This window comes from Pristis pectinata, chromosome 8, assembly GCF_009764475.1.
Source record: "Pristis pectinata isolate sPriPec2 chromosome 8, sPriPec2.1.pri, whole genome shotgun sequence".
NCBI lineage: Eukaryota > Metazoa > Chordata > Chondrichthyes > Rhinopristiformes > Pristidae > Pristis > Pristis pectinata.
Window position 1 is genome coordinate 35,107,901 of NC_067412.1, and position 24,472 is coordinate 35,132,372.

General features: G+C 41.1%; 1 protein-coding gene across 4 annotated transcripts in view; it reads left to right on the top strand.

The window, feature by feature from the left end:
• Positions 1-24,472, top strand: part of llgl1 (LLGL scribble cell polarity complex component 1) — a 93,399-nt gene that overhangs the window by 43,119 nt on the left and 25,808 nt on the right. For all 4 annotated transcript variants that reach the window (XM_052021184.1, XM_052021185.1, XM_052021187.1 and 1 more), the window contains exons 4-11: positions 1,983-2,113; positions 6,432-6,590; positions 12,304-12,466; positions 19,454-19,586; positions 21,293-21,347; positions 21,948-22,102; positions 22,766-22,983; positions 23,447-23,514. In XM_052021184.1, coding sequence (XP_051877144.1) covers positions 1,983-2,113; positions 6,432-6,590; positions 12,304-12,466; positions 19,454-19,586; positions 21,293-21,347; positions 21,948-22,102; positions 22,766-22,983; positions 23,447-23,514 — 1,082 coding nt within the window. The remainder of the gene's footprint in view (positions 1-1,982; positions 2,114-6,431; positions 6,591-12,303; positions 12,467-19,453; positions 19,587-21,292; positions 21,348-21,947; positions 22,103-22,765; positions 22,984-23,446; positions 23,515-24,472) is intronic.

The following is a 24,472-nucleotide window of genomic DNA, read 5'->3' on the forward strand; positions in this document are numbered from 1 at the left end:
TTATTTAGAGGGATTTGGAGAGAAAGTACCATGAGGGGTGTTCAGGTTGTAGAGGCAACCAGCCTCTTGCCTGTGTTATGGCAGTTCTGATTTGGGCAATGGTAATTTGCCCTTGAGGAATTCACAAATCACTACCAAAATATCTGAGATATGGGAAAAAAATTCTGACAGTTTATGAAGAAACAAGTAACACTTGCTCCCAGATAATGTAAAAAGAGCTAAAGGCGAAGCCAATGCCTACCTGGTGCCTTTAAAGACCAATACAGAGAAGCAATTGACAAAATAACATTGTTTTTGTTTGTAGTTCAATACTATGTCAGAATAGGTCAAGAACAAATTGTCAAGTTCTAATCAGACCACATGTTTACTGTACCCATTTTTAATCAAGACATAAGGATGTTATTCAGTTACTGGGGCCAAGGCTGTGGGAGAGAAAAACATTTGCATTCCTTCCCAAGTTGTGAGGAATGACTGCAAGGTAGGGTTTTTTGGCCATTTGAGGAGGCATCCAAGCTGTGGTATTAAGCGCATATAATATAGTCAAGTAAGTACAAAAATGAAAGCTGGGATATTTCTGTTCAAGTTTGGATGAATGTTGCTTAACTACATTTTATGCATGGAATAAAAACATTTAGCAAGAGGAATAGAGATGACCCTCAATCATCCAGTGAAGTGGAACCCTAAGATCTTCCCAGGCAGATGAACTAGTGTTATACCAAATGGCTTTTCTAATCTATAATATCTTCTGATCTTGGAAGGTGGTCATCATTGAGACAGGTTCATGACAGTGAAGCAGAATATAATGCAGCCATAGGTTTAATTTAAATAATGGCATACTATTAATGCAATGTGTGGTAGTAGGACAAAACAATCAGTGTAAACAACTGCATCTGGCCAATGTTACTGATAAACTTGAGGGACTGTAAGTATGATTTCAGTTGTTCATTTCCTGGAGGAACTCCTAGATTTGGCTAGATTCAAACTCCTGAGTTTCATTGTTCTCTCACACAAGACAGAAAATGTGTCATTGGGAAGTGAATGAACTGTCATATTAATAACAAAAAGTTTTAAGAGCAACATTAATCCTCTGCTCACTTATGGGCTGACATGTTCAGTGGGGCTCATGTGCTGGGTCACTTCCACAGTTAACTCCCCCCCCTCCCCCCATTAACTTGTTCAGTGCTGTGCTTGTAAGCACGTTAGCAAACAAAATTCACTGTTCCTTCCTATCAGACTGTATTTACATTTTCTAATCAGAAATGGGACGGATGCACAAGGTGAGGCATCCAAGTTAGAGAGAATCTGGCTAAAAGGCACAGTTCTATTGCTGCACCTATAAAAACTTCAGTCAGGTCCCTGTCTCTGTAATTGAAATAAAAGTAATTAATGGAAATACTCAGCAAGTTGGGCACCATCTACTAAGAGAAACACAATTAGCATTTCAAATTGACAACCCTTTTGGAACTGGGAAAAATTAGAAGATAAGCATGCTTAAATTTGCAGAAAAGGGCGAAGGATGGAGAGAACAAAGGCAATGTCTGTGATGGGCTGGAGATGATGGTTGATGCTGATTGGCATTGATTAGGAGAGGATGCTGAAATTAATGGCAGCTAATCTATCTGAAAGTGTAAATTGAGGGGGGAAGAATCCTAGTGAAACTGAGATGCAGGAGAATGGTGGGGAAAACCCAGCAGGTCCAACACCAATCTATGTCATCAGTCTTCTCTTGGTCTCCACCCTATCACAAAATTCCTGTTTATGTCCAATAATCTCTCCTCCTTCTGTGCATTTTAAACACGAGTCTTCTAAATTTTTCCCAATTCTGAAGAAGGATCATTGTTCTGAAATATTTGTTTGGTTTCTTTCTCCACAGATTCTGCTTGATCTGAGTATTTCCAGCATCTTTGTTGTTTCATATTTCCAGCAAGTTAGCTATTTTTTCTTTTGTAATTCACCATGTTTTGTATTTTTCCCTTTCCCAGGGCCGTCTACTGTCTCTACTAGATGATAATACCATTCACCTGTGGGAGATTAATCAAAAGAACAGCTATTCTTTCCTGGATGAAGTTCGAACTTTCAGACTTCCTGGGCGGCCAGGATTCGATGGCGCTAAGTACAAAAACCTAATCTTTTATTTTGGTAATGTAAGTGATGAGGCAGAAGGGAAAGATGAGCAGATTGCTGTTTGTATGGCGAAGGCAAATAAGTATGGCTGTTTGAAGCTATAATCCGGGTTTTTAATTCTACACTTAAACATATTTTAGCTTTGTCTTGAGAACTTGTGCCCATTGTTCTGAGAGGGGAGGGCATTGAAGGTGGTGGTGGGAGCAATGCGAAGAGGAGACACGAATAATGGGATAACGTGGCCAAAGTAGGTCTGTGACATTGACAGAAAGGGTTTCTGGTGTTGGAATTGTGGGCTTTGGACACAAAGATTTGGAAGGGAGCAGGGGAAAATGGCAAACTTTTATAAGTTATCAGAAGTAGTCTGGATGGTGAGGACTTGCAAGAGGTTTCTTTGGCAGATTCCAAGTGAGGAACATGCAATTTGGAGTTCCAGGTATGGGCCATGACATTGGCTGCCTCAGGTTTCTCTACAATGTGTGAAACTTGTTAAAATTAAGTAATAAGCAGTCTTTTCAATTTTTCTCTTATCAATGTCCCAATGAAGTTATTGCTAATAATGTTACTGTTTGTCTTTGAGTTGAAGGGTAATGTACTGATGCAATTTGGAAAGTAATCAAAACACAGGTGATTATGGATGATGGCACTTTAATCTGTTTACATTTGGATTCCCAGCCCAGTGGGAGTCTGTTCAATGAAAGTCTTTGGCATCCATACTTTCACTTTGTTTATCCTCCAAACAACACTGGGTTTATACTAGTAGATTGAGATTCATTGCTGCTTTAGTTGCAGCACAGATAGTAGTTAAATATTTCAGCCAAGTGCGCTCTTTGGATGCTGTATCCATTTGCCACTTGATTTGTCTCAAATCTAGTAAGTCCCTTGCCTCCACTGTAGTTTTCCAACTGTTAGTCAAACTCTGCATAAATACTGAGCTTGTTTGGCTGTTACTGAATGTTGGTTATTGCCATGAATCTAATTTCCCTTGCCCGTTCCCGACCCATCTGCTAATCAGCATCAGTGCACTAAACATCACATTTTATAACTTCAAATACCAGCACTGCTTTTTAACAGAACCTGGTGTGCAATGAGCTGCTTTCAATTGGAAACTGGCTGCTGAAATCTTTCATGAAGAATTCAGTGATGCAATATTTTTACTTTTTCACACTGTGTGAAACTGTAGTCTTCAGACCAGTTCAATTCATTCTGTGTGTTGTCAATAAACAACTAAGAGCACTGGGTACAATGAAGGCTGTGCAATCAGACAACCTCCTGCCTGTAGTGCTAGAAATTTGCATTTCAGAATTAAATGTGCTTCTGACTAAGTTAGTCTAATAAAATTACAATATTGGCCATTACCCATACATGGAAATTATTCCAGGTATGCACTGTCCATAAAGTAAGGAAAATCCAATCTGGCTAATTAACCAAACCCATCAGTGTGCTCTGTTATCAACAAAAGTGATTATAGACGTCACTAGCTCCACTATTAATTGGCACTTTTATCTGCTGTCTGATTTGGGTGTTGCTAGGACCATTTATCTTCAATTCTCATGCAAGCCCTGATCCAAACCTGAATCAAAGAGCTGAATTCCAGGGATAGGGTAAGGCATGAAGACATCATTTGACCAAGTGTGACATTCAGAAATTAAACTGAAGCCATTGACAATTGATGGAAAAACCCTCTATTGACTAGAGTTGTACCTCAAACAAAGGAAGATAGTGTGGAGGACTGTCGAAGATTGCAGAGGGACATTGATAGGATGCAGAGCTGGGCTGAAAAATAGCAGATGGAGTTCAATCCGGAGAAGTGTGAGGTGGCACGCTTTGGAAGGACAAACTCCAAGGCAGAGTACAAAGTTAATGGCAGGATTCTGGGTAGTGTGGAAGAGCAGAGTGATCTGGGAGTTCATATCCACAGATCCTTGAAAGTTGCCTCACAGGTGGATAGGGTAGTTAAGAAAGCTGATGGGATGTTAGCTTTCATAAGTCATGGGATCGAATTTAAGAACCGTGAGGTAATGATGCAGCTCTACAAAACTCTGGTTAGACCACACTTGGAGTACTGTGTCCAGTTCTGGTCATCTCATTGTGGGAAGGATGTGGAAACGTTGGAAAGGGTGCAGAGGAGATTTACCAGGATGCTGCCTGGATCGGAGAGTATGGATTATGAGGAGAGACTAAGGGAACTTAGGGCTTTACTCATTGGAGGGAAGGAGGATGAGAGGAGGTATACAAAATGTTAAGAGGAATAGATAGTGGACAGTCAGCGCCTCTTTCCCAGGGCACCAATGCTCAATACAAGAGGGCATGGCTTTAAGGTAATGGGTGGGAAGTTCAAGGGAGATATCAGAGGGAGGTTTTTCACCCAAAGAGTGGTTGGGGCATGGAATGCGCTGCCTGGGGCGGTGATGGAGGCAGGTACATTAGTCACATTCAAGAGATTGCTAGATAAGCATATGGAGGAATTTAAAATAAAGGGATATGTGGGAGGAAGGGGTTAGATAGTCTTAGGCGAGGGTTAAAGGTCGGCACAACATTGTGGGCCAAAGGGCCTGTATTGTGCTGTACTGTTCTATGATTCTATGAAGATGGTGATCATGGTTATTGAGGGTTACGGGGAACTAGCACAAGAGGAGTTGAGGTCAGCCAATGGACATATTGTGGGAGTTTCTCTAAGGGCAGTGTCCTGGGCCCAATGAGAAGTGGGGGTGTTCTCTAAATGTACAGTGTTCAATTCTATTTACAACTCTTCAAAAATGAAGTAACTAATGCCTGCAGATTGTAAGAGCTGTGTAACAGTCAAAAACTGATAATTGGCAAGTAATTGACAAAATTATGGCCATATTTTTTTGTGACTATAATAGTAGGTCAAGAACTATGTATCCTGCAGCAAATAACTTGCCTCCTGACTCCTTAAAGCCTTTCTACCATGCATGAAACACAAGTTGGGGGATGTGGTGGAAATTGCTGCATTTGTCTGGGTGAGTGCAGCTTCAGTAAAAAGTGGAAATCTGCTATGAGTGGAAAAAATAACTAGAGGCTAGTGTCTGCTGGACATGATTTTCCTGAACAACCTGGAGGTATTTGTAAGATGGTGACCACATCTGTTGAAGAATCTGGGAAGAGTTAATTCGTAACTTTGAATGCAATGTATTATTTGAACAGACTTGTATTAAATACAGTAAGGGAGAGCACAGGCTAACTTAATACTGAAGAAGTAAAGGGTGTAACATTGTAGTGGTTGCTGGTAAAGAGAGCTGGGTTAATGATTATGGTGATTGGCTTTATTGTCTGATGGCTGGTGTAAGTTGAGAGTGGTCAACTTTCATTGATAGCCTTGTGGTAGCAGATCCTTTAAGTAGGATTTTTTTTCCCTGCCAGTATATTTTTTGGCTTCTGTTCCTATGATGCTTACACTGAACTGTAGAGTTTTATTTCTTTTTATTAGGTCATCTTTCCTTGCAAGTTATATTTTTCTTCCTGGATGTTGCAGTGTAATTTTTAGCTTCAACTGTCCAATTTCCAAATGTCATTATTAAAGAACATTCACATCCCACAGACATTTTCATAATTAGCTATGCTGGCTAGATTGTCTCTTCCCCCAACTTTTCTCTCTTCCCATGTCTTTTTTTTTGGTCTTGAATCCAGAGGATTCTGCTAAACTTTGGAAGCAGTGCTAGAACTGCAATATATAATGGGATGGAAGTCTGCAGAAATGGCTAGGCTTTAGTTACTAGACTTGTTCTCTTGCCTCTTTTTGGCTCTGGTAGCTTGAGTGGTTAACTGACCAATGTGTAATATTAACCTTGTAGTTTGAGTGAATAACCATCAGAACTAGGTGCAAGACTCAAGTTGGTATATTGGCTAGGATCTTAGAGATAAACTTTTTACTTGCGGAATGGTAGAAGGGAAATGTATCTATTTTAGCATAATAGTGATCCCTGCTGCAAAGCACAGTGTATGGTGGTGGATAAGGGTGTTTGTACCCCTTACACATGGTTGAATAGCATGCTATTAGTGCAGAGAAGTGAAGGAACTGCAGTTGATGGAAATCTACAACAGTTTGTATTTATTGCATCTTTACAGTGATTTCACCGGCCAGGTGAGATCTACCCTGAGGTGGTTAAGGGAAGATGATTTCCAATTTGCATTGATTGCTGTTAATCCCTATCCCAGTGTTCTAATTTTTCTGTAGTAGATGAGAACTCCCCCAAGATTTTTCTAATATGCTGAAAAACTAGTGAGTTGTGGTTTGCTATCTACAGATGATTAGCATGCTAAAATGTCATTATTTTCTAATACAGTGTGCCTCCCAGCATTACCAGAATTACTGTGATCATGTTGAGGTCTTGCTCCAAGTTGGCATGTTTGGGAACAGAAGGTGGAGGTGTGTACTTCCTGGATTTACCCTCAATGCAGCTGTTGGATGACAGAACTCTCCTTCAGGATGAGGTCTTGCAAGGGTAAGTATTTACTCTGAGATTATTTAAATTGTAACATAGTAGAAAGTTGAACATTGGGCTGATTCCTTTTCCCCCTCCTCCCTTCTAACTAACACTGGAAAAAGTTTGGTCTCTAGGAAACTTGTATCCCATTTTCTCTACAATCCAGCATAGTTCAATTAACATTGCCTATACTTAAGAGTTTTGAGTGAGCTGGGAACTGGTTTCTTGTGTGGGATTGGGCAAGAGAAGTCAGTCAATGGTTTAAATTTGTGTTGCAGATTTTGTTCTGAAGCCTGTTTGTAATTGTGACCTGAAGTGTGAGTGTTTTGCATATCCTTGTACACCAGTGTAGTGTTGTGTTTGATTTTTTTTTGTAATGTTTTGGGCATTACTTTTAAACTGTACTTTTAAAATTCTTCTTGCAAAAGCAAGAGTAATTGCCCGACAATTAGCCTTGGAAAGTGTGTACATTTTTAACTCTCAAATATCTGTGGACAATTGATCATTGTGCCCTTGCTTTGCTAGTAGGTTTTGGATCAATAGCAATGTACGTGCAGCATAGCAACTCTTTTCCTGCTTTTCTGCAACTTCCTTCATGTTGGATATGGAAAATATTACAAGTACTCTGGGTCAGGTTTAAGTTTTATACCTGTGTAGATGTGTCTGTGGATTAATAAGTCTTTTATGTAGTTCTGTTAGACTTTTCATATTCTGCCTTCGTCAGTAAAAGATTCAGTGTGCTCCATTAACTACCTTGTCTACTTGACCTGCTACCTTAGGGCAATTGTTGTGCCTTTGCTCTGTTTAGTTTCTTACGATGTATTATACCTTTTTTTTGTTCTCTAATGCCTTCTTCCCCAGATGGATTTCCATTTTGTACTTTTTTTGTTCACTTGATCAGTGGATGTCATTCTGTCCCCATACTATTTTTGTCTTTGGGCCCTATGCCTATTATTTTATTTTGTTATCCTCTTGCACCATATTTATTTGTTGATTTCACTTGGCAATATTTTTATGTGCTGCCTTTGTTTTCCTAATTTCCTTTGAGTCAGAGCTATACAGCATGGAAAACAGGCCTTTTGGCCCAACTTGTCCATGCCAACCAAGTTGCCTAACTGAGTTAGTCCCATTTGCCCATGTTTGGCCCATATCACTCTAAACTTTTCCTATCTATGTACCTGTCCAAATGTCTTTTTTAAATATTGTAATTGTACCTGCCTCTGCCACTTCTTTTGGCAGCTGGTTCCATGTACAGACCACCTGTGTGTGGAAAATGTTGCCCCCTCAGGTCCTTTTTAAATCTTTCCCCTCACTTGAAACCTATGCCCTCAGGTTTTGGGCTTCCCTACCCTAGGGAAAAGTGTGGCTATTCACCTTATCTAATCACCTCATGATTTAAAAACCCCTTTAAGGTCACCCCTCAGCCTCCTATGCTCCAGGGAAATAGTCCTAGTCTGTCCAGCCTCTCCTTATAACTCAAACCCTCCAGTTCTGCTAACATCCTCCTAAACTTTTTCTCACCCTTTCCAGTTTACTAAACTATCATAATTTAGTATACTTCTTGTCTTGTGTATTCATTTGCAGTTTGAAACTTGAAGGTGGGTGGGTTGGGTAGATCTAGCTTTGGGAGTCCTTGTCGTGAAAAAGGTGGAACATAATTTGGTCTATGGCTGACTATTTCTCTAACAGCGTCCCACTTCCTGATATTGATTTATCATCGTAACCAATTCTGGTCCACTTTTACTAAATCATATGTCTGCCTAATAAAATATATGATATCAAATCTGAGAAATTTCACTTTGGCTTTTTCCACCCCATTTTGTTGTGATTGATGCTAAATATAATGATCACAAAAATGCTCTTCCACTGGTTAGTTTCCAGGACTGTGGCTGGGTAGTAAAATCGGTTCCAGAATTGAGAATTGCCCTGTGTTGTTGGATTTCTTGCATACTGACTCTGGAGAAGTTCTATTGGATGTTTTTGATAATTCCACACTACACATGCTCTTACAATATTTCTAGCTCAGTTACTATTAGTGGTTGAATTAGATTGTTACTGCACTATTAATTTTGGCAGTTCTCACAAATTTCCATATAAGTTTGCTCTTCTATCTAGTACTTTTGGCTGCCAAATAAAATGCACCCATGTACATGATTTTTTCCTTTGGTTCCTTGGTTCAACCCTATGGCCTCATTTGTTGATCCTTGTGGCATAGCATCCCTCGTGGCAATACTTGGTTCCTTTTATTTTTTATCTCTCTCAGGAAGTGGGCATTGCTGGCAAGGCCAGCATTTATTGCCCATCCCTAGTAGTACCTGAAAGTGTACCTCACTGGTCCATTTCAGAGGATATTTAAGTCAACTAAACTTTTGTGTGTCTGGAGTCTCATGTAGGCTAGACTGGATAAGATGTCCTCCCTGAAAGGACCCAGATGGGTTTTGACTACAAAACTTTTGGATTGCTGTAACTGCACTTTTTTAAAATTCCAATTTACTGAATTTAATTTCCACAGTTGCCTTGGTGCAATTCAAGCTCTGGCCACTAGTCAGGCCAGGCCTGTGGATTAGGAGTCCTCTAGCTTGACTGTTGCATTACCACTATTCCCATTTTAACTTTGAGATCCTCAACCTCCACCACCACCCCCCCCGCCCCCCAATTGAAAATGATGTGACCAGAAATATTGAGCTGCTATTCCTACCTTTTTAAGATTGATATGCATGTAACCATACTTTTACATGTCCTTGTGCTGAGAGTGGGCACTGAAGAAGTGTTTTTCCTTTTTTCCCAACCTTTATTCCTTTGCCTTCCCTGTGCAACTTGCCTCACTCCTGTTTCCATCTCCCTACCAAGTTAGTGTAACCCAGCATGATTCTAGCAAATGTGACCTTGGATGTGTTGTGTTTCATGCCATCTTTTTGATGCAGACGTGCAAACCATCCCTTCTGACACGTTTGTTATTGTCAGTCAGCCAGCTACCTTCCCTACAGATTGTACAGGCAGACTTGTGTAGTTTTGGTTGTGGTTCTATATTGACTGCAGACCTGCAACATAAATCTGAATGTGTTGAGTGATTCTGGTACTAATCAATGTCCAATGACCTGTGCTGGACTAATCTACCATCTTCTGGAATTAGTCCATGTCCAAACTTCTTTCTACCTTTCTAATTCTAACTTTGATTCTCTTTGATTTGGATGCATTTGTCTGGCTGGAGTGGGAAGGAGGTGCTGGTCCCATCTTAAACTGGATCCTTTGGTACTAAGTCAGTGATCTGTGATTTGGAAGCTCTTCCTCTTTGGTGGAAACCATTGAGTTGGTGGAAACCATTGAGTTGGTGGAAACCATTGAGTTGGTGGAAACCATTGAGTTGGTGGAAACCATTGAGTTGGTGGAAACCATTGAGTGGAAATCTGCCCCGATGCTGCAATTATTGTTCACTTGCATATCCTTTGTGGCTAATAGGGCTTGTACTTTGTGTGGATTTACCCTTATGGAAGAAAAAGAAAGTAGCAGATACTTGGACTTGGGTAGATAGAGTTCAAAGTTTGTAGTTGATACAAAACTTAAATGTAGTGAACACGGAAGGTAGAACCAGACCTTGGAAGACCTAGACAAAGGACCAGATACGTGAAAAATGAGGTTCAATCCAAAGTAGTATGAAAAGAAGATGATTCAAGACAAAATGGCACAATTACAGCATGAGTGAAACACTGCAGATATTGAAAATCTGAAAGAAAGGTTCAAATTGCTGAATATACCTAGCAGGTCAGTTATATTTGTGGCAAGGGACTGCAATGCCTTGTTGTTAGAACTATTTTTGAAGGTGCAGGAAGAGACCTGGGTGCGTATGTATTGAAATCTATGAAGGTGGTAGGGCAAGTTGAGAAAGCTGTTTCTTTTTCTTTAAAAAAAAAAGCTGTATGGAATTCTTGATATTATTCAAGGTAATGTAGTAATGTTTACACTTTGGAACACCACAGTTTAGGCAGGATTCCAAGCCCTGGCACGGCCTGTAGACATTTACTGGAATGGAACCAGGGATAAGGGGTGTTAGAGAATGGATAAACTGGTCTTCTCCATATGGCAGGGGAAAAGCTTTAAAAGTCTAAAAGAATTGGAGTTGGCTAGTTCTACTAAATGATCAGAATAAGCATAATAGAACTCCAACTATGCATTATGACTGAGTGATGTCTTAATCAGGCCTATTTGCTAAAAATGGCAGGTCTGAAAGCTTGTCAACTATGTAGGTACAGTAAAGCAACTCCCCAGGACAAATTATCTACACAATGCCATTGACTGTAGTCCGTTGCGTAGCTAAAAATGTGTAAGAACACTTTATTACTTAAGAAAAATTTCAAAGGATCAGCGACTATATTCGGTCTTGTATTTCAAATGGTACCCTCATTAGACCCTGTCGTGTAAGGCCCTCTTCAGTTAGTTGTAATTTGTGTTTTTCTCATTAGTGAGATAAAAAGAAGCTTTGTCTCCTGGTGGGAAAGTAACCACTTCCATTGAAATCCCTGGAGGAAGCTGGCAAAGTGCTTCAGTATTGAGTATGTGGTTAACTTGGCAAATTATTACAAATATTCAAAAGGATAAATGATGAGTCCTTTGCTTTATAATATGTCAATGTTTCGTATTTAATGATTGTAATACACAGAGCATTGTTCCCACTACCAGTGACAGATGTGTAACAACCAGTATTTCACCATATTTTGGGGGCACAGTTGTAATTATCCTGTGCCTGCTTCAATTGTGAAATAATTACACAGGGCATTCTAAGCCTTTTCCACTTTTTCCAGCCACTTAATCATTTGTAATCAAGTAGCCTTGTTCATGCAGATAGCTCCTGATCCTTCCTGTAGGGTTATTTGCACTGAAGACTTGGTCTTAAATTTAACCTGCTTGCTCAAATAACTTATGTTTGCTATCACCTTGTGCTGAATAGTACAACTTCCTGTCCAAGCCTCTTCATTTGACAGAAATTAAGCCATAAAGTGTAACCCTTAAAAGTTTTATCACATCTGGTGCACTGCAATAAACACTAAACATTCAAGAGTGTGGTTGATGCTTAAATTGCAACACTGTTTGTGAATTAAGGCCTTATCATACTGGCAACTTCAAGTCTGTGTGTTTCGCTGTTTCCTAAGATGTTTTGATTCATTGCCTGGTTAAGTTTTAGTAAGGTAGGAATCCTGCTAGGATTTTTCATGTGTTACGCTGATATATTGCAACTCCTAAGTTCAGGAAGGAAATTTTATCTGAATGCATTGGGGGGGGGGGGGGGGGGGGGGGGGGGGGCGGGGAATGCAAAAATTCACCAAGAAACTGGTAAAAGTGTTAACATGATTTAGCAGGTGATTTCATGTGAAATTTAACTAACTTAACTATAGAACCACTTTTAATGGCTCACTTTAAGGTTTCACTGTTTTATAACCAAATGTACACTGGGTGGTACAGGGTAAATGGTATTCTATTGCAGGAGGGTATTGCAGTCTGTTTCATCTATACTGTGTCCTTGGAGCAGCAGGCTTATCTCCAAGCAATGTTTGCTCCAGCAGGAGCCTATATTGAGGTGCAAGTCAAGTGTAGAAAAGCTTCTACATTCAAATGTAAGCTTTACTTGAAATTGAAGTACCATTGCTGAAGCAGACTGTTTGTACAGGTCTGGTTCTGGCTGAGTTACCTTGTTCCTTTTGAGGAATGGTTATAATTTCCTGATCTTGCTTTTTAGTGTTCCAGATGATTACAAATGTGGAAAAGCTCTGGGACCAGTTGAATCTCTCCAGGAACATCCAGCTGATCCAGACAGGATACTTATTGGCTACAGCAGAGGCCTGGTGCTCCTGTGGGGGCAGAGCACCCGACAAGTAGAGAATCTGTTTCTAAGCAACCAGGTACCTGGAGGGATAGCAGCACCAAGAATTTTTACATGATACCTGATTGTGAAATTCACTGTTGTAATTAAGCTCGCTGTCAGCTGTTTTCACTAGTAATGGAGTTTATAATATAACGTGGCAGTGATTTGGCCAAGAACCATCTGCAATGTCATTTTTCCTTAAGTTTAACCCATGCGAGTCTAGTTCACCCATTTCTCTAAATCCAGTAGCACCCTAAATTTGAAGTTGCTGTTTTCATGTTCAAAGCTTCTGGTTAAGTTTTAGTAAGGTAGGAATCCTGCTAGGATTTTTCCTCTCATCTCTTAACCACCACTGGGAATATAACCCTTTGTTATTCAGCTGTGTCTTGTTGCTGACTAAGCTTTAGGCCATTCAGGTCCTAAACTCTGGATTTCCTTTCCTAAATCTCTACAACTTGCTCCTCAGGGCATTCCTTGTCACAGTCACTCCTTTGCCCCTTATTTTCTCCTCCATACATCAATTACTGTAATGTTGTTATTTCCTACTCTTGACCTGAAATGAGAGAATTCTTTATAATTTGTTTCCAAATTCCACTTTCTCAAAATCTCCCATCTGTTTTTTGTTTTCTTCCCTCAACTTCTCAAATACAGTTTATAGGAATATCCACTGACACTCTCAACTACCTTTTTAACTACACCACCAACTTGCTTCCTGTAAGGATTTGATTCTTGTATTTCTACATCTCTTGCATTTGTTCCAACAATATCACTTTCCAAGATAGTGGTTTGGATTGCCCCTCACTTTGGTTGACATGGTGGTCAACAGTGTCTGTTTCATTTCCTACACTAAATTTACTCCCTCCCATCCCCAGAAGCACAGTAGGTTTCTCCATTACCTCTCCTTCCACCACGATCAAACATCAGAATTGGTTCAGAGGTGGCAATCTTTCCATCCATAAACACTGTCAGCAACCCACCATAATGTCATAGTATCTATGACATTAGTAGAACTATATTTTCCCTATGCTCTAAAGAAATGTTTGGCCTACTGCACCTCACTTGGCTAGTTTGCTCCTCTGCTTTCAGAAGTCTGCTTCATTCTAAATTAATGTTGTTGTACTGAACTCCTATAATTGGTCTAAACTCCTCCTTTGTACTGTGCCACACTCTCCTGCACCTGATCTACTCGGTCACTTTCTTTAATTTGTTCATGGGTTGTGATTAACACTAGTAATGCCAACATTTATTACCTCTAGTTACCCCTGAGCCAGTTCAGAGCCAATTACATTGGTGGATCTGGAGCTGCAGTAAGGGTTCTGCTGCATTAGTGAACCAATTAAGTGACTTCTAGGTTACTGTTACTGAGACTAGTATTTTAAATTCCAGTTTTAATAGATTTAAAATTCTGCAAGGGACTAGCAGCAGCAGTCAGGTGTCCGGCACTGTGAGGTTGAGGGAAAGGGTGCAGTCAGACAGGACTATAGTGATAGACTCGATAGGGGGACAGACAGAAGATTCTGTAGCTGCAGAAGAGTCACCAGGATGGTGTTTTACCGCCAGGGTCAGGGATGTTTCTGAGCGGGTGCAGAACATTCCCAAGGGGGAGGGGCGGACAGCCAGAGGTCGCTGTATGTGTTCGTACAAACGATGTGGGTAGAACAAGGGATGAGGTCCTGCAGAATGAGTATAGAGAGTTGGATAAGAAGTTAAGAAGCAGGACCTCTAGGGTAGTGATCTCCAGATTACTACTGGTGCCACGTGCAAGTGAAAAATAGAAAGATAGGCCAGATGAATTTGTGGCTGAGGAGCTGGTGCAGGGGTAGGGGTTCAGGTTCTTGGACCATTGGGATCTCTTCTGAGGTAGAGGCGACCTGTATAAGAGGGATGGGTTGCACTTAACCAGAGAAGGACCAATATCCCTGCAGGGAAATTTGCTGGTGCTACATCGGCGGATTTAAACTAGATGGGTGGGGGGAGGGTGGTGGAGACTCTGAGAAGCAACAAGACGTGGGAATAAAGCAGTAGCCAGGGAGAGCAAGTTTAGTAATCAGGATAGCCAGGGGCACAGTAAAGGGAGGGGAAGGAATACCTGGTTAAACTGCATTTATTTCAATTCACGAGGATTAACAAACAAGGCGGATGAACTCTGAGCGTGGATTAGCTCTGGGGGCTGGGATGTTATAGCCATAACAGAAACCTGGCTGAGAGAAGGGCAGGACTGGCAGCTCAATGTTCCAGGATGCAGATGCTGCAGGTGTGACACAGGTACAGGTAAGCGAGGATAGGAGGTGTTGCCTTTTTGATAAAGGAGGATGTAACAGCAGTGTTTAGCGATGACATCCTTGGAGGATCATCCAGTAAGGCCATATGGGTAGAACTTAGGAACAAGAAGGGGAGGGTCACTCTAGTGGGGCTGTATTATGGACCCCCCAGTAGTCAGTGGGAACTTGAGGAGCAGGTGTGTAGACAAATTGCTCATAGTTGTAAGAATAATAGGATTGTATTAGTGGGAGATCTTAATTTCTCCCGTATTGACTGGGCCACCCAGAGTGTTAATGTCCTGGATGGGTGGAATTTGTGAAATGTGTCCAGGAAAGTTTCCTGAGTCTGTGTGTGTGTGTGTGTGTGTGTGTGTGTGTATAGGGCCCCACTTGTCCTCTTGGGGAATGAGGCAGGGCAAGTAATTGGAGTGGCAGTCAAGGAGCACTTTGGCTTGAGTGACTATAATTCTATTAGTTTTAAGGTAGTGATGGAAAGGGAGAAAAAGGATAGGACAGGCCCACAGGTTAGGGTCCTAAACTGGAGCAGGGCTAATTTTGAGGGAATTGGACAGGATCTGTCAGAGGTCAATTGGGAGAGCCTGTTTGAAGGGAAAGGAACAAATGGCAAGTGGGAGGCTTTGGAGTGAGATATCAAGGTTCAGGGGCTGCATGTTCCTTTTAGGGTGAAGGGGAACCCTGGCTAATGAGAGATATTGGGGCTCTGGTCAAGAAAAAGAAGGAAGCATACATTGGGTTTAGGAGGTTGGGGACAAGTGAATCCCTTGATGACTGTACAAAGATTAAGAATACTCTTAAATCAGGGAGGCAAAGAGGGTATGAGATAGATTTGGCGGGCAAGGTTAAGGAACATCCCAAGAGGTTCTATTGATATATTAAGAGTAAAGGATGGCTAGGAAGGGTAGATCCCCTTAGGGATCAGCAGGGCTGCTTATGTCTTGAGCTGCAGGAAATGAGTATTTCTCCTCTATGTTTACTGAGGAGAAAATCATGGTTGCTCGAGGTGAGGGGAAACAAGTAGAGATGTGTTGAAGAACAATCATATTACCAGGGAGGAGGTATTTGTAGCCTTGCAGTGCATTAAGGTGATAAATCCACGGAGCCCCATGTCTACGTGAGTTTCCTCCGGGTGCTCCGGTTTCCTCCCACATTCCAAAGACGTACGGGTTAGGAAGTTGTGGGCATGCTATGTTGGTGCTGGAAGCGTGGTTACACTTGCAGGCTGCCCTGGAACACTACGCAAAAGATGCATTTCACTGTGTGGTTCGAAGTACATGTGACTAAAGATATCTTATCTGAGTACATCCTCTGACTTTGTGGGAAGAAATTGTGGAGGCCCTTGCAGAGAGATTTGCTTCATCGTTGGCACTGGTGAAGTTCCCAAAGATTGGAAAGTGGCTAATCTCACTCTATTGTTAAGAAGGGTAGCAAGGACAAGCCAAAGATCTGCAGGTCAGCCAGCTTGACATCAGTGGTGGGGAAGTTACTTGAGGGTATTCTGAAGGACTGGATCTACCAGCATTTGGATAGACAGTCTGATTAGGAGGAGTCAGCATGACTTTGTGCATGGGAATTTGTGTTTGACAAATCTTTTTACAGTTCTTTGAAGAGGTAACCAAAAAGGTAGATGAGGATAGGCCAATGGATGTTGTCTTTTTGGACTTTAGCAGGCCTTCGGCAAGGTCCTGCATGGCAAGCTGGTCTGGAAGGTTGGGTCCCATGGACCGGGAGAGCTAGTTAGGTGGATTCAATATTTGGCTCGGAGGTAGGAAGCGAGGGCAGTGGTTGAAGGTTGTTTCTTGGAATGGAGACCGGTGACTAGTGGTGTGCCACAGAGGTCAGTGTTGGAACCCTTGTTATTTGTATCAGTGATTTGGATGTGAATGCACAAGGCTTGATCAGCAAGTTTGTAGATGACCCAAAATTAGGAGATGTTGTTGATAGTGAAGAAGGTTATCATAGATTACAAGGGGATCTTAATCGGTTGGGGAGGTGGACTGAGGAGTGGCAAATAGATTTCAATACAGTTAAGTGTGAGGTAATGCATTTTGGAAAGTCAAACTAGCGTAGGACTTGTACTGTGAATGGTAGGGCACTAGGGAGTGTAATGGAACGGGGGACCTAGGAGTACAAGTGCATAGTTCATTGAAGGTGGTGTCACAGGTAGATGGTGGTGAAAAAGGCACTTCAGTCAGAGCATTGAGTAAAGGAATTGGAACATTGTTGCAGTTGTACAAGTCACTGGTGAGGCTGCACTTGGAGTACAGTTTTGGTCACCCTGTTATAGGAAAGACATGGTTAAACTGGAAAGAGTGTAGGAAAGATTTGTGGATATTGCTAGGACAAGAGGGCCTGAGCTATAGGGAGAGGTTGGCCAGGCTCTGTCTTTATTCTTTGGAATGTAGGAGAATGACCTTAAAATTGAGTGGCTTAGATTAAGGTGGATGGTAACTGTCCTTTCCCCAGGTTAGGGTGAGAGGGGAAAGATTTAAAAGGGACCTGAGGGGCAACTTTTTCACCAGAGGTTGGTGAGTATATGGAATGAGCTGCCAGAGGAAGTGGTTGAGGCAGGTACAATGGTATTATTTAAGAAGCACTTGGATAGGTACAGTGGCATGCAAAAGTTTAGGAACCCCTGGTGAAAATTTCTGTTACTGTGAATAGTTAAGTGAGTAGAAGATGAACTGATCTCCAAAAGTCATAAAGTTAAAGATGAAATATTCCTTTTGACATTTTAAGCAAGATTAATGTATTATTTTTGTTTTGTACAATTTTAGAGTGAGAAAAAGAAAGGAGCATCATGCAAAGGTTTGGGCAGATAACTTTTACCAAGGTCTCAGGACCTTCATTAGCTTGTTAGGGCTATGGCTCGTTCACAGTCATTGTTAGGAAAGGCCAGGTGATGCAAATTTCAAAGCTTTATAAATACCCTGACTCCTCAAACCTTGTCCCAACAATCAGCAGCCATGGGCTCCTCTAAGCAGCTGCCTAGCACTCTGAAAATTAAAATAAATGATGCCCACAAAGCAGGAGAAGGCTATAAGAAGATAGCAAAGCGTTTTCAGGTAGCTGTTCCTCAGTTCATATGTAATTAAGAAATGGCAGTTAACAAGAACGGAGGAGGTCAAATTGAGGTCTGGAAGACCAAGACAACTTTCCGAGAGAACTGCTCGTAGGATTGCTAGAAAGTTAAATCAAAACCCCCGTTTGACTGCAAAAGACCTTCAGGAAGATTTAGCAGACTCTGGAGTGGTGGTGCACTGTTCTACTGTGCAGCGACACCTGCACAAATATGACCTTCATGGAAGAGTCATCAGAAGAAAACCTTCCCTGTGTCCTCACCACAAAATTCAGCATCAGAAGTTTGCAAAGGAACATCTAAACACGCCTGATGCATTTTGGAAACAAGTCCTGTGGAATGAAGTTAAAATAGAACTTTTTGGCTACAATGAGCAAAGGTATGTTTGGAGAAAAAAAGGTGCAGAATTTCATGAAAAGAACACCTCTCCAACTGTTAAGTACGGGGGTGGATCGATCATGATTTGGGCTTGTGTTGCAGCCAGTGGCACGGGGAACATTTCACTGGTAGAGGGAAGAATGAATTCAGTTAAATACCAGCAAATTCTGGAAGCAAACATCACACTGTTTTTAAAAAAAAAAGCTGAAGATGAAGAGAGGATGGCTTCTACAACAGGATAACGATCCTAAACACCTCAAAATCCACAATGGACTACCTCAAGAGGCACAAGCTGAAGGTTTTGCCATGGCCCTCACAGTCCCCCAACCTAAACATCATTGAAAATCTGTGGATAGACCTCAAAAGGGCAGTGCATGCAAGACGGTTGAAGGATCTCACAGAACTAGAAGCCTTTTGCAAGGAAGAATGGGTGAAAATCCCCTAAACAAGAATTGAAAGACTCTTAGCTGGCTACAGAAACCATTTACAAGCTGTGATACTTGGCAAAGGGGGTGTTACTAAGTACTGACCATGCAGGGTGCCCAAACTTTTGCTTCGGGCCCTTTTCCTTTTTTGTTACTTTGAAACTGTAAAAGATGGAAATAAAAAAAAAGTAATCTTGCTTAAAATATTAAAGAAATGTGTCATCTTTAACTTTATGCCTTTTGGAAATCAGGTCATCATTTACTCGCTTAGCTATTCACAGTAACAGAGAATTTGACCAGGGGTGCCCAAACTTTTACATGCCACTGTACATGGAAGGGAGGGGTCTGGAGGGATATGGGCCATATGCAGGAAATTTGGGTCCAGCTAGGAGGACGGTGAGGTCAGCATGGACTTGTTGGGTTGAAGGGCCTGTATTTGTGTTCCATTGGTCTGACTCTGGTCAGAATCCCACAATAGTAGCTGCATAATCTCTGGTTCCATTGATCCAGAACTCTGGCTCCTTGTTAAGTCCAGTAACTTAACAGCAAAAGTATTTGAACATGCTTCTAAGCAGTGCCTTTGCCTTAGTAGGCCCAGTAATATCCAAACTTCTAAACAAAATGCCAAAGACCCTCCTTATAGTCCAATTCCCCACTAGTGAATCCAGTTGTGCTCTGTAATATAGATGAAGTGAGCCACTTTGGCAGGGCATGGAGCAAGCACGGGGTTGAATAGGCTCCCTTTGCATAATACATTTACTAAACCATTCCCCAATATTGGTTTATTAAAGTGGTATAATAAGACAAGACAATTTGGTACAATGAGTGCTTCCATATGGTGACTGAGGATTTTTGTCCTGCAGCAGCTTGAAAGCCTGAGCTGGGAGCGAAGCAGCAAGACATTTGTGAGTTCCCACAGTGACGGAAGCTACATGGTTTGGCCAGTGAACAATGCAAAGTCCAAGAACCAGCCTATCACCTCTTCTATTCCATATGGTGAGAGCAACTGTGGAATTACATTTCGCACTTTATAGAAACTTTTATTTTTAGGATGAGAGAAACTTAATTTGCTTAAATTGTGTATGTTTTATCTGCCTAAGATTGGAAACCATAGAACTCTGTATAGCTCTTCTGCACTTGACTAACACTTGCATTGAGGTCTTGCACCATTACAAGAATAACATTGTGCAAACTGATTTTCATTGGGGCTGCATGTGGGAGGTAATGAAGCTATGGATGTGTTTTTTTTTTGCAACTTGTTCTGCAGTCTCCAGGAATGGAAAAGTGATTTTCTTCGTTATGGGTAGCTGTGTGCTTCGATGTTGGGAGCTACAGGGGTAGCGAGAAAACAGTAACAAGGCAAAATTGCTTCATGAAAGCATTGTGACTTGCTCTCCTCTGTGGGGTGAAAATCTGATTCCCATCCACTTCAGTTTCTGCTTTGTTTACGGTATCCAGAGTTTGTGGTTAAATGAAGCTGCAGTCTATAGATGATGCAAAATATTTTGAGAAAGTAAATTGTTTGAAATGGGGAACAGCAAAGGAAAGCATCCTGGGCTGCACAACTAGAAAGCCTAACTGTCCTTTGCTTTCCATTTCACCTAACTTCCCATAATCCTCACTGCTTTTTCTGTAGGGATCCTTGCCATTAAACCTACAGCCCTTGACACTGACCTTGCTAATATCCTAAAAGAAATACTGAGAGGCTTTTCTCAATTTCTGGCATTCTCATTTGGTTATGAGTTGGGAAATGCCTCCACCCCTTGTAGTTCAATGCAGCTGCATGAGCAGAAAGCATAATGGCATGGAATCAAGATTCAGTTCACAAGTAAGAGACTGCACACGTGTTTTTAGTGGCTGAGTGCTTTTGGGTGGACCTTGATACTAAAAAGTGCCTGTCTTCAAAATTGAACCACGTGGCTTATGAGATAAAAGTCTCAGGAGGACCATGGCATTTCCTTCATCTTTCCCAGGCGGGTTTGAAGTATTGGCACACTCTATAAACTTCAACCACACACTTCATTCTCTGCACTGTTCCCAGTGGATTAAATATTCAACATATTTTTTTTTCAAAGAAAGCATGTTATTTCTGCCAGTTTGAGTAATTGCTTCCTATATTTTCTGGTTCAATAAATTTGTGCCTCTCCTCCCCCATGCAACTAACCTCTTGTACCCTTGTAATGGTGCTGTTTACTATGCTTGTTTCTCAGAACTTGCTGTGTATGCCTTTTCTGCATTCTTTCCTTAGTCCAAAAATAGCAACTTTAAAACCTTCTTTTCTATTTGGTCTTTTTCAGCTTCGGTTAAGTACTCCCTTCTCACTATTCTAATAACTTGTACTCTTGCTATTGCCTCTGGTGAATCTGCCTCCTGAACTTTTTAAAGAATGCATTGTCGAACTCTGTCCCACAGCTGTGTTTAGCTTGGGTGGGTGGGCTCCAGTCAGCTTCAGCTTAACACAAGTCTGAGCTGATATGAAGCTTGCCTCTTGCTCCAGCTGATTCTCAGAGGAAGGAGTGGGGGGAAGGGGCGTGCTGAGTTTGAAAGTTGGTGAAATGTTGCATGTGCATTATTCTTAACCCTTTATTTTGAGAAACTTTGAGAGCTCTACTCCAATAACTTTGCCACAAACCTCCAGATTATTTCTTGATTGCTAATAGTTTAAGAATATCTTCATGAATAAAATTTCTTTCCTCCTACAGGACCATTCCCTTGCAAAGCCATCAATAAAATTCTTTGGAGAACATCAGAAACAGGGCAAGTATATTTTAGATTTGAAACAGCACTCCCACAGTGCTTAATTCTTTTGAACACTTTCATCTCTCTCCTCTGACTACTTCACCTCTGGTCTGAAGACTGCAGAATAGAAAGAACACAAATCTTACTCTGGCACTGTACCAACATTGATATTTTCTTTGGCAAGTCTTGTGCTTATACTGACCAATTGTTCTGGCATTAAACAGCTGAATGAATATTTGTTCTTTCCCTTTTCTCTTTTATTCTCATGCTGCTATCTAGTTCTATGAGTGCCGCTTTCCCAAGTGTTTTAAATGCATGAGGTTCCTTGGGGGCCGGTGGAACATTTCTTGTTAAAGGTCCACAGATGAACAGTTTTCTTAGTCACTACACAAATATTGGCAGTCTTCGCATGTTGCCCCTCTACCTCCCCAAGCCTTGCATTCCATCCCCTCCCCTGGTTGGCTCAGCACAGATGGCAGCACATGAGCTGTAGAAACTGCTGCCTTGATTTGACTTTGTTCCTTTTGTCTAAGAGAGAATAAGAAGACTTCAGTGGATTGTTATTTGGGATGGTTCATCTGTTTAACAGTAAGCATCTTTTTCTCTTTACCCCTCCAGGAGTCCATTCATAATCTTCAATGGTGGAATGCCAAGAGCCAGTTATGGAGACAGGCATTGCATTACTATAATGCAGGGCAAGGCCCAAGTTACTCTAGACTTCACCTCGCGTGTGATTGACTTCTTTACAGTACATAACATAGACCCTGACCAAGGTAATATTCTCCTCTTGGATGTAGTTTGGTGTTCGCTGGCTTATAGATTGAGTGGGGGGATAATTGTTGACAGGCTAGTAATGGATTGTGCTTCAATCTAAAAGAATTGGGATGATGAAACACTGTGTAGACTATCTGCTAGAGGAGTGTTTGTGTATATATATATATATATATATATATATATATATATATATATATATATATATGGTGTAGCTACATGGTGCAGTGAAGCAATAAAAAGATTGATTGGCTAAATGGAAAACATTTGCTGTAGTGTGGAGAATTTTTCCTAGGCCAGTGATGTACTGACATGGAATTGGCAGGGTAGTGGGAATTCAATAGGAGCAGTAAGAATAAAGGAAGTGGGCTAGAGGAGGTGGTTAGTACGAACAATCCAGCATTCTGAATTGAAAATGATGGCAAACTCCACTTTTATACTCTCTGCAGGAATTTGATGTGATCATTTATGGAATTATGTAGTAGTATTTGATGACTAATCTGGTTACTGGTGAAAATTTGAATTTATTTTGCATTTAATTTACTAGTTAGGCAGCCTGTAAAGGATAATTCGATACAACTCAACCTACACATGCTTTGTCTTATCTCGTCATGTTTCTATATTGCTTGCAAATGCAGATGGTAGTCTTTGTTTTTGGCTTTAAGAGTATGACAATCCCAGAGCCCTTCTAGTGCTGGTGGAAGAAGAGCTGGTGGCAGTGGACCTGCAGACTCCAGGCTGGCCAACCATCACTCCACCATACCTAGCGCCACTCCATTCCTCGGCCATCACTTGTTCCTATCACATTTCCAACATTCCAGCCAAGCTTTGGGAGAGGATCATCTCTGCAGGGAAGCAGCAGAACCCTCAGCTTTCAACAGTGGTGAGTAACTGAGCTGCAGGATCATTTGGGAAAAGTGTAAGCTCTTTATTATCCTGCTAATACCAATACTATTTAAAAACTTCATGTCCAAGAATGATTTTGGTCACATGATGTCCAGCTGCAGCCCAGCATATTTTTCTTTAAAACTGATGAATTTTTCAAGTGATCACTGAAATACTCATTACAGAAAGCCTTGAAGGAATTACTATTATCTGCTGGTTGTGGTTAAATGTCAAGTTTAATTCTTCTGTGGCATTGCAGAATGTTTGTTTTCTTTTGAATCATTTATTCATAATTATCCATTTTATTAATTAAAACTTTATAAACCAAACATTTTTCCCTGCACCTAGCAGCAATTGAGAGAACTGGCTGAGTTGATGGTTTTGAAGTGCCACTTTATCTGCAGTTAATTTGTTGCTTTCTATTGTACAATGCATTTCTAATGTCATTCTATATTGTTTAGGAGTGGCCAATTAATGGTGGGAAAAATCTGGCTCCAGAACCTGTCCACAATGGACTTCTGCTAACTGGGTAAGATTTTCATGCCTGTTTGTATCTTTTTTTTAAATTTCATTAGAAAGTGCTGTTAACATTCTCTTCTCATATTTGAACAACCTAATGTTGAACTTGGTTTTCCAGCACTGCTGTTTGTTTCTGTCCTTTCTCTACCCCACTCCTTACTGGAGTTTACTTTGCTCCTAATGGCCATACCTGCATCAGAAATGAGAGCCCATGTAAACATGGAGGCTGTATGCAGTATCCAATTGGATTTATTGATGACTGGTGTTTCACAGGCTCTGTCCCTTGGCTGTACAGCGTGACTGATTTTTTTTTCTATTTGATTTTCTTTTGGTCCCAATGTAATCTATGATTCTACTGTAATGAAGAACCCATTAACTATTTCTGACCTTTTGGCTGCTTGTCACTCATTCATCAGCAATTCTGCTGTACAACTTCCTGTACTTGGATTACATCCTACAATTGAGCAAAAAGTTCATCTAGTTTGTTTCAGAAATGAATATTTACCAGCTGGTGTATGGTGATGAATAAATTCAGCTGTCACAAATTTGTATGTCACTTGAGGGTTAGCAATGGAATGGGGGGGGGTTAGCAAGAACTGTCATTAATGAAACAGCTATCCAGACCCAGTTTAAAGTGTATCTACTGTTTAAATTTGAACCTCAAGTCCACGTTTAGACTTGGCTGCAATGACTTCTGTAGGAGATAAATGGAAGAATGCTTCAAAGTGCTTTAGGGAATGGGTTACTTCAGGAATAGTGGCTGTGATGTAGGCAGAAGGAGAAATCACATTTGCCATTGCGAGATCCACAAGTAGCACGTCAGTAGCCAACTGATTTTTGTTGAGAGCTTATTGTTGCTCAGGATGCCGACTAAACTCTGAGTTTTAAAATTGGCGATCTTGTGGCCACAGGATCTGTTTTCAAAATTGGTACTGGTTTATTATTGTCACTTGTACCAAGGTACAGTG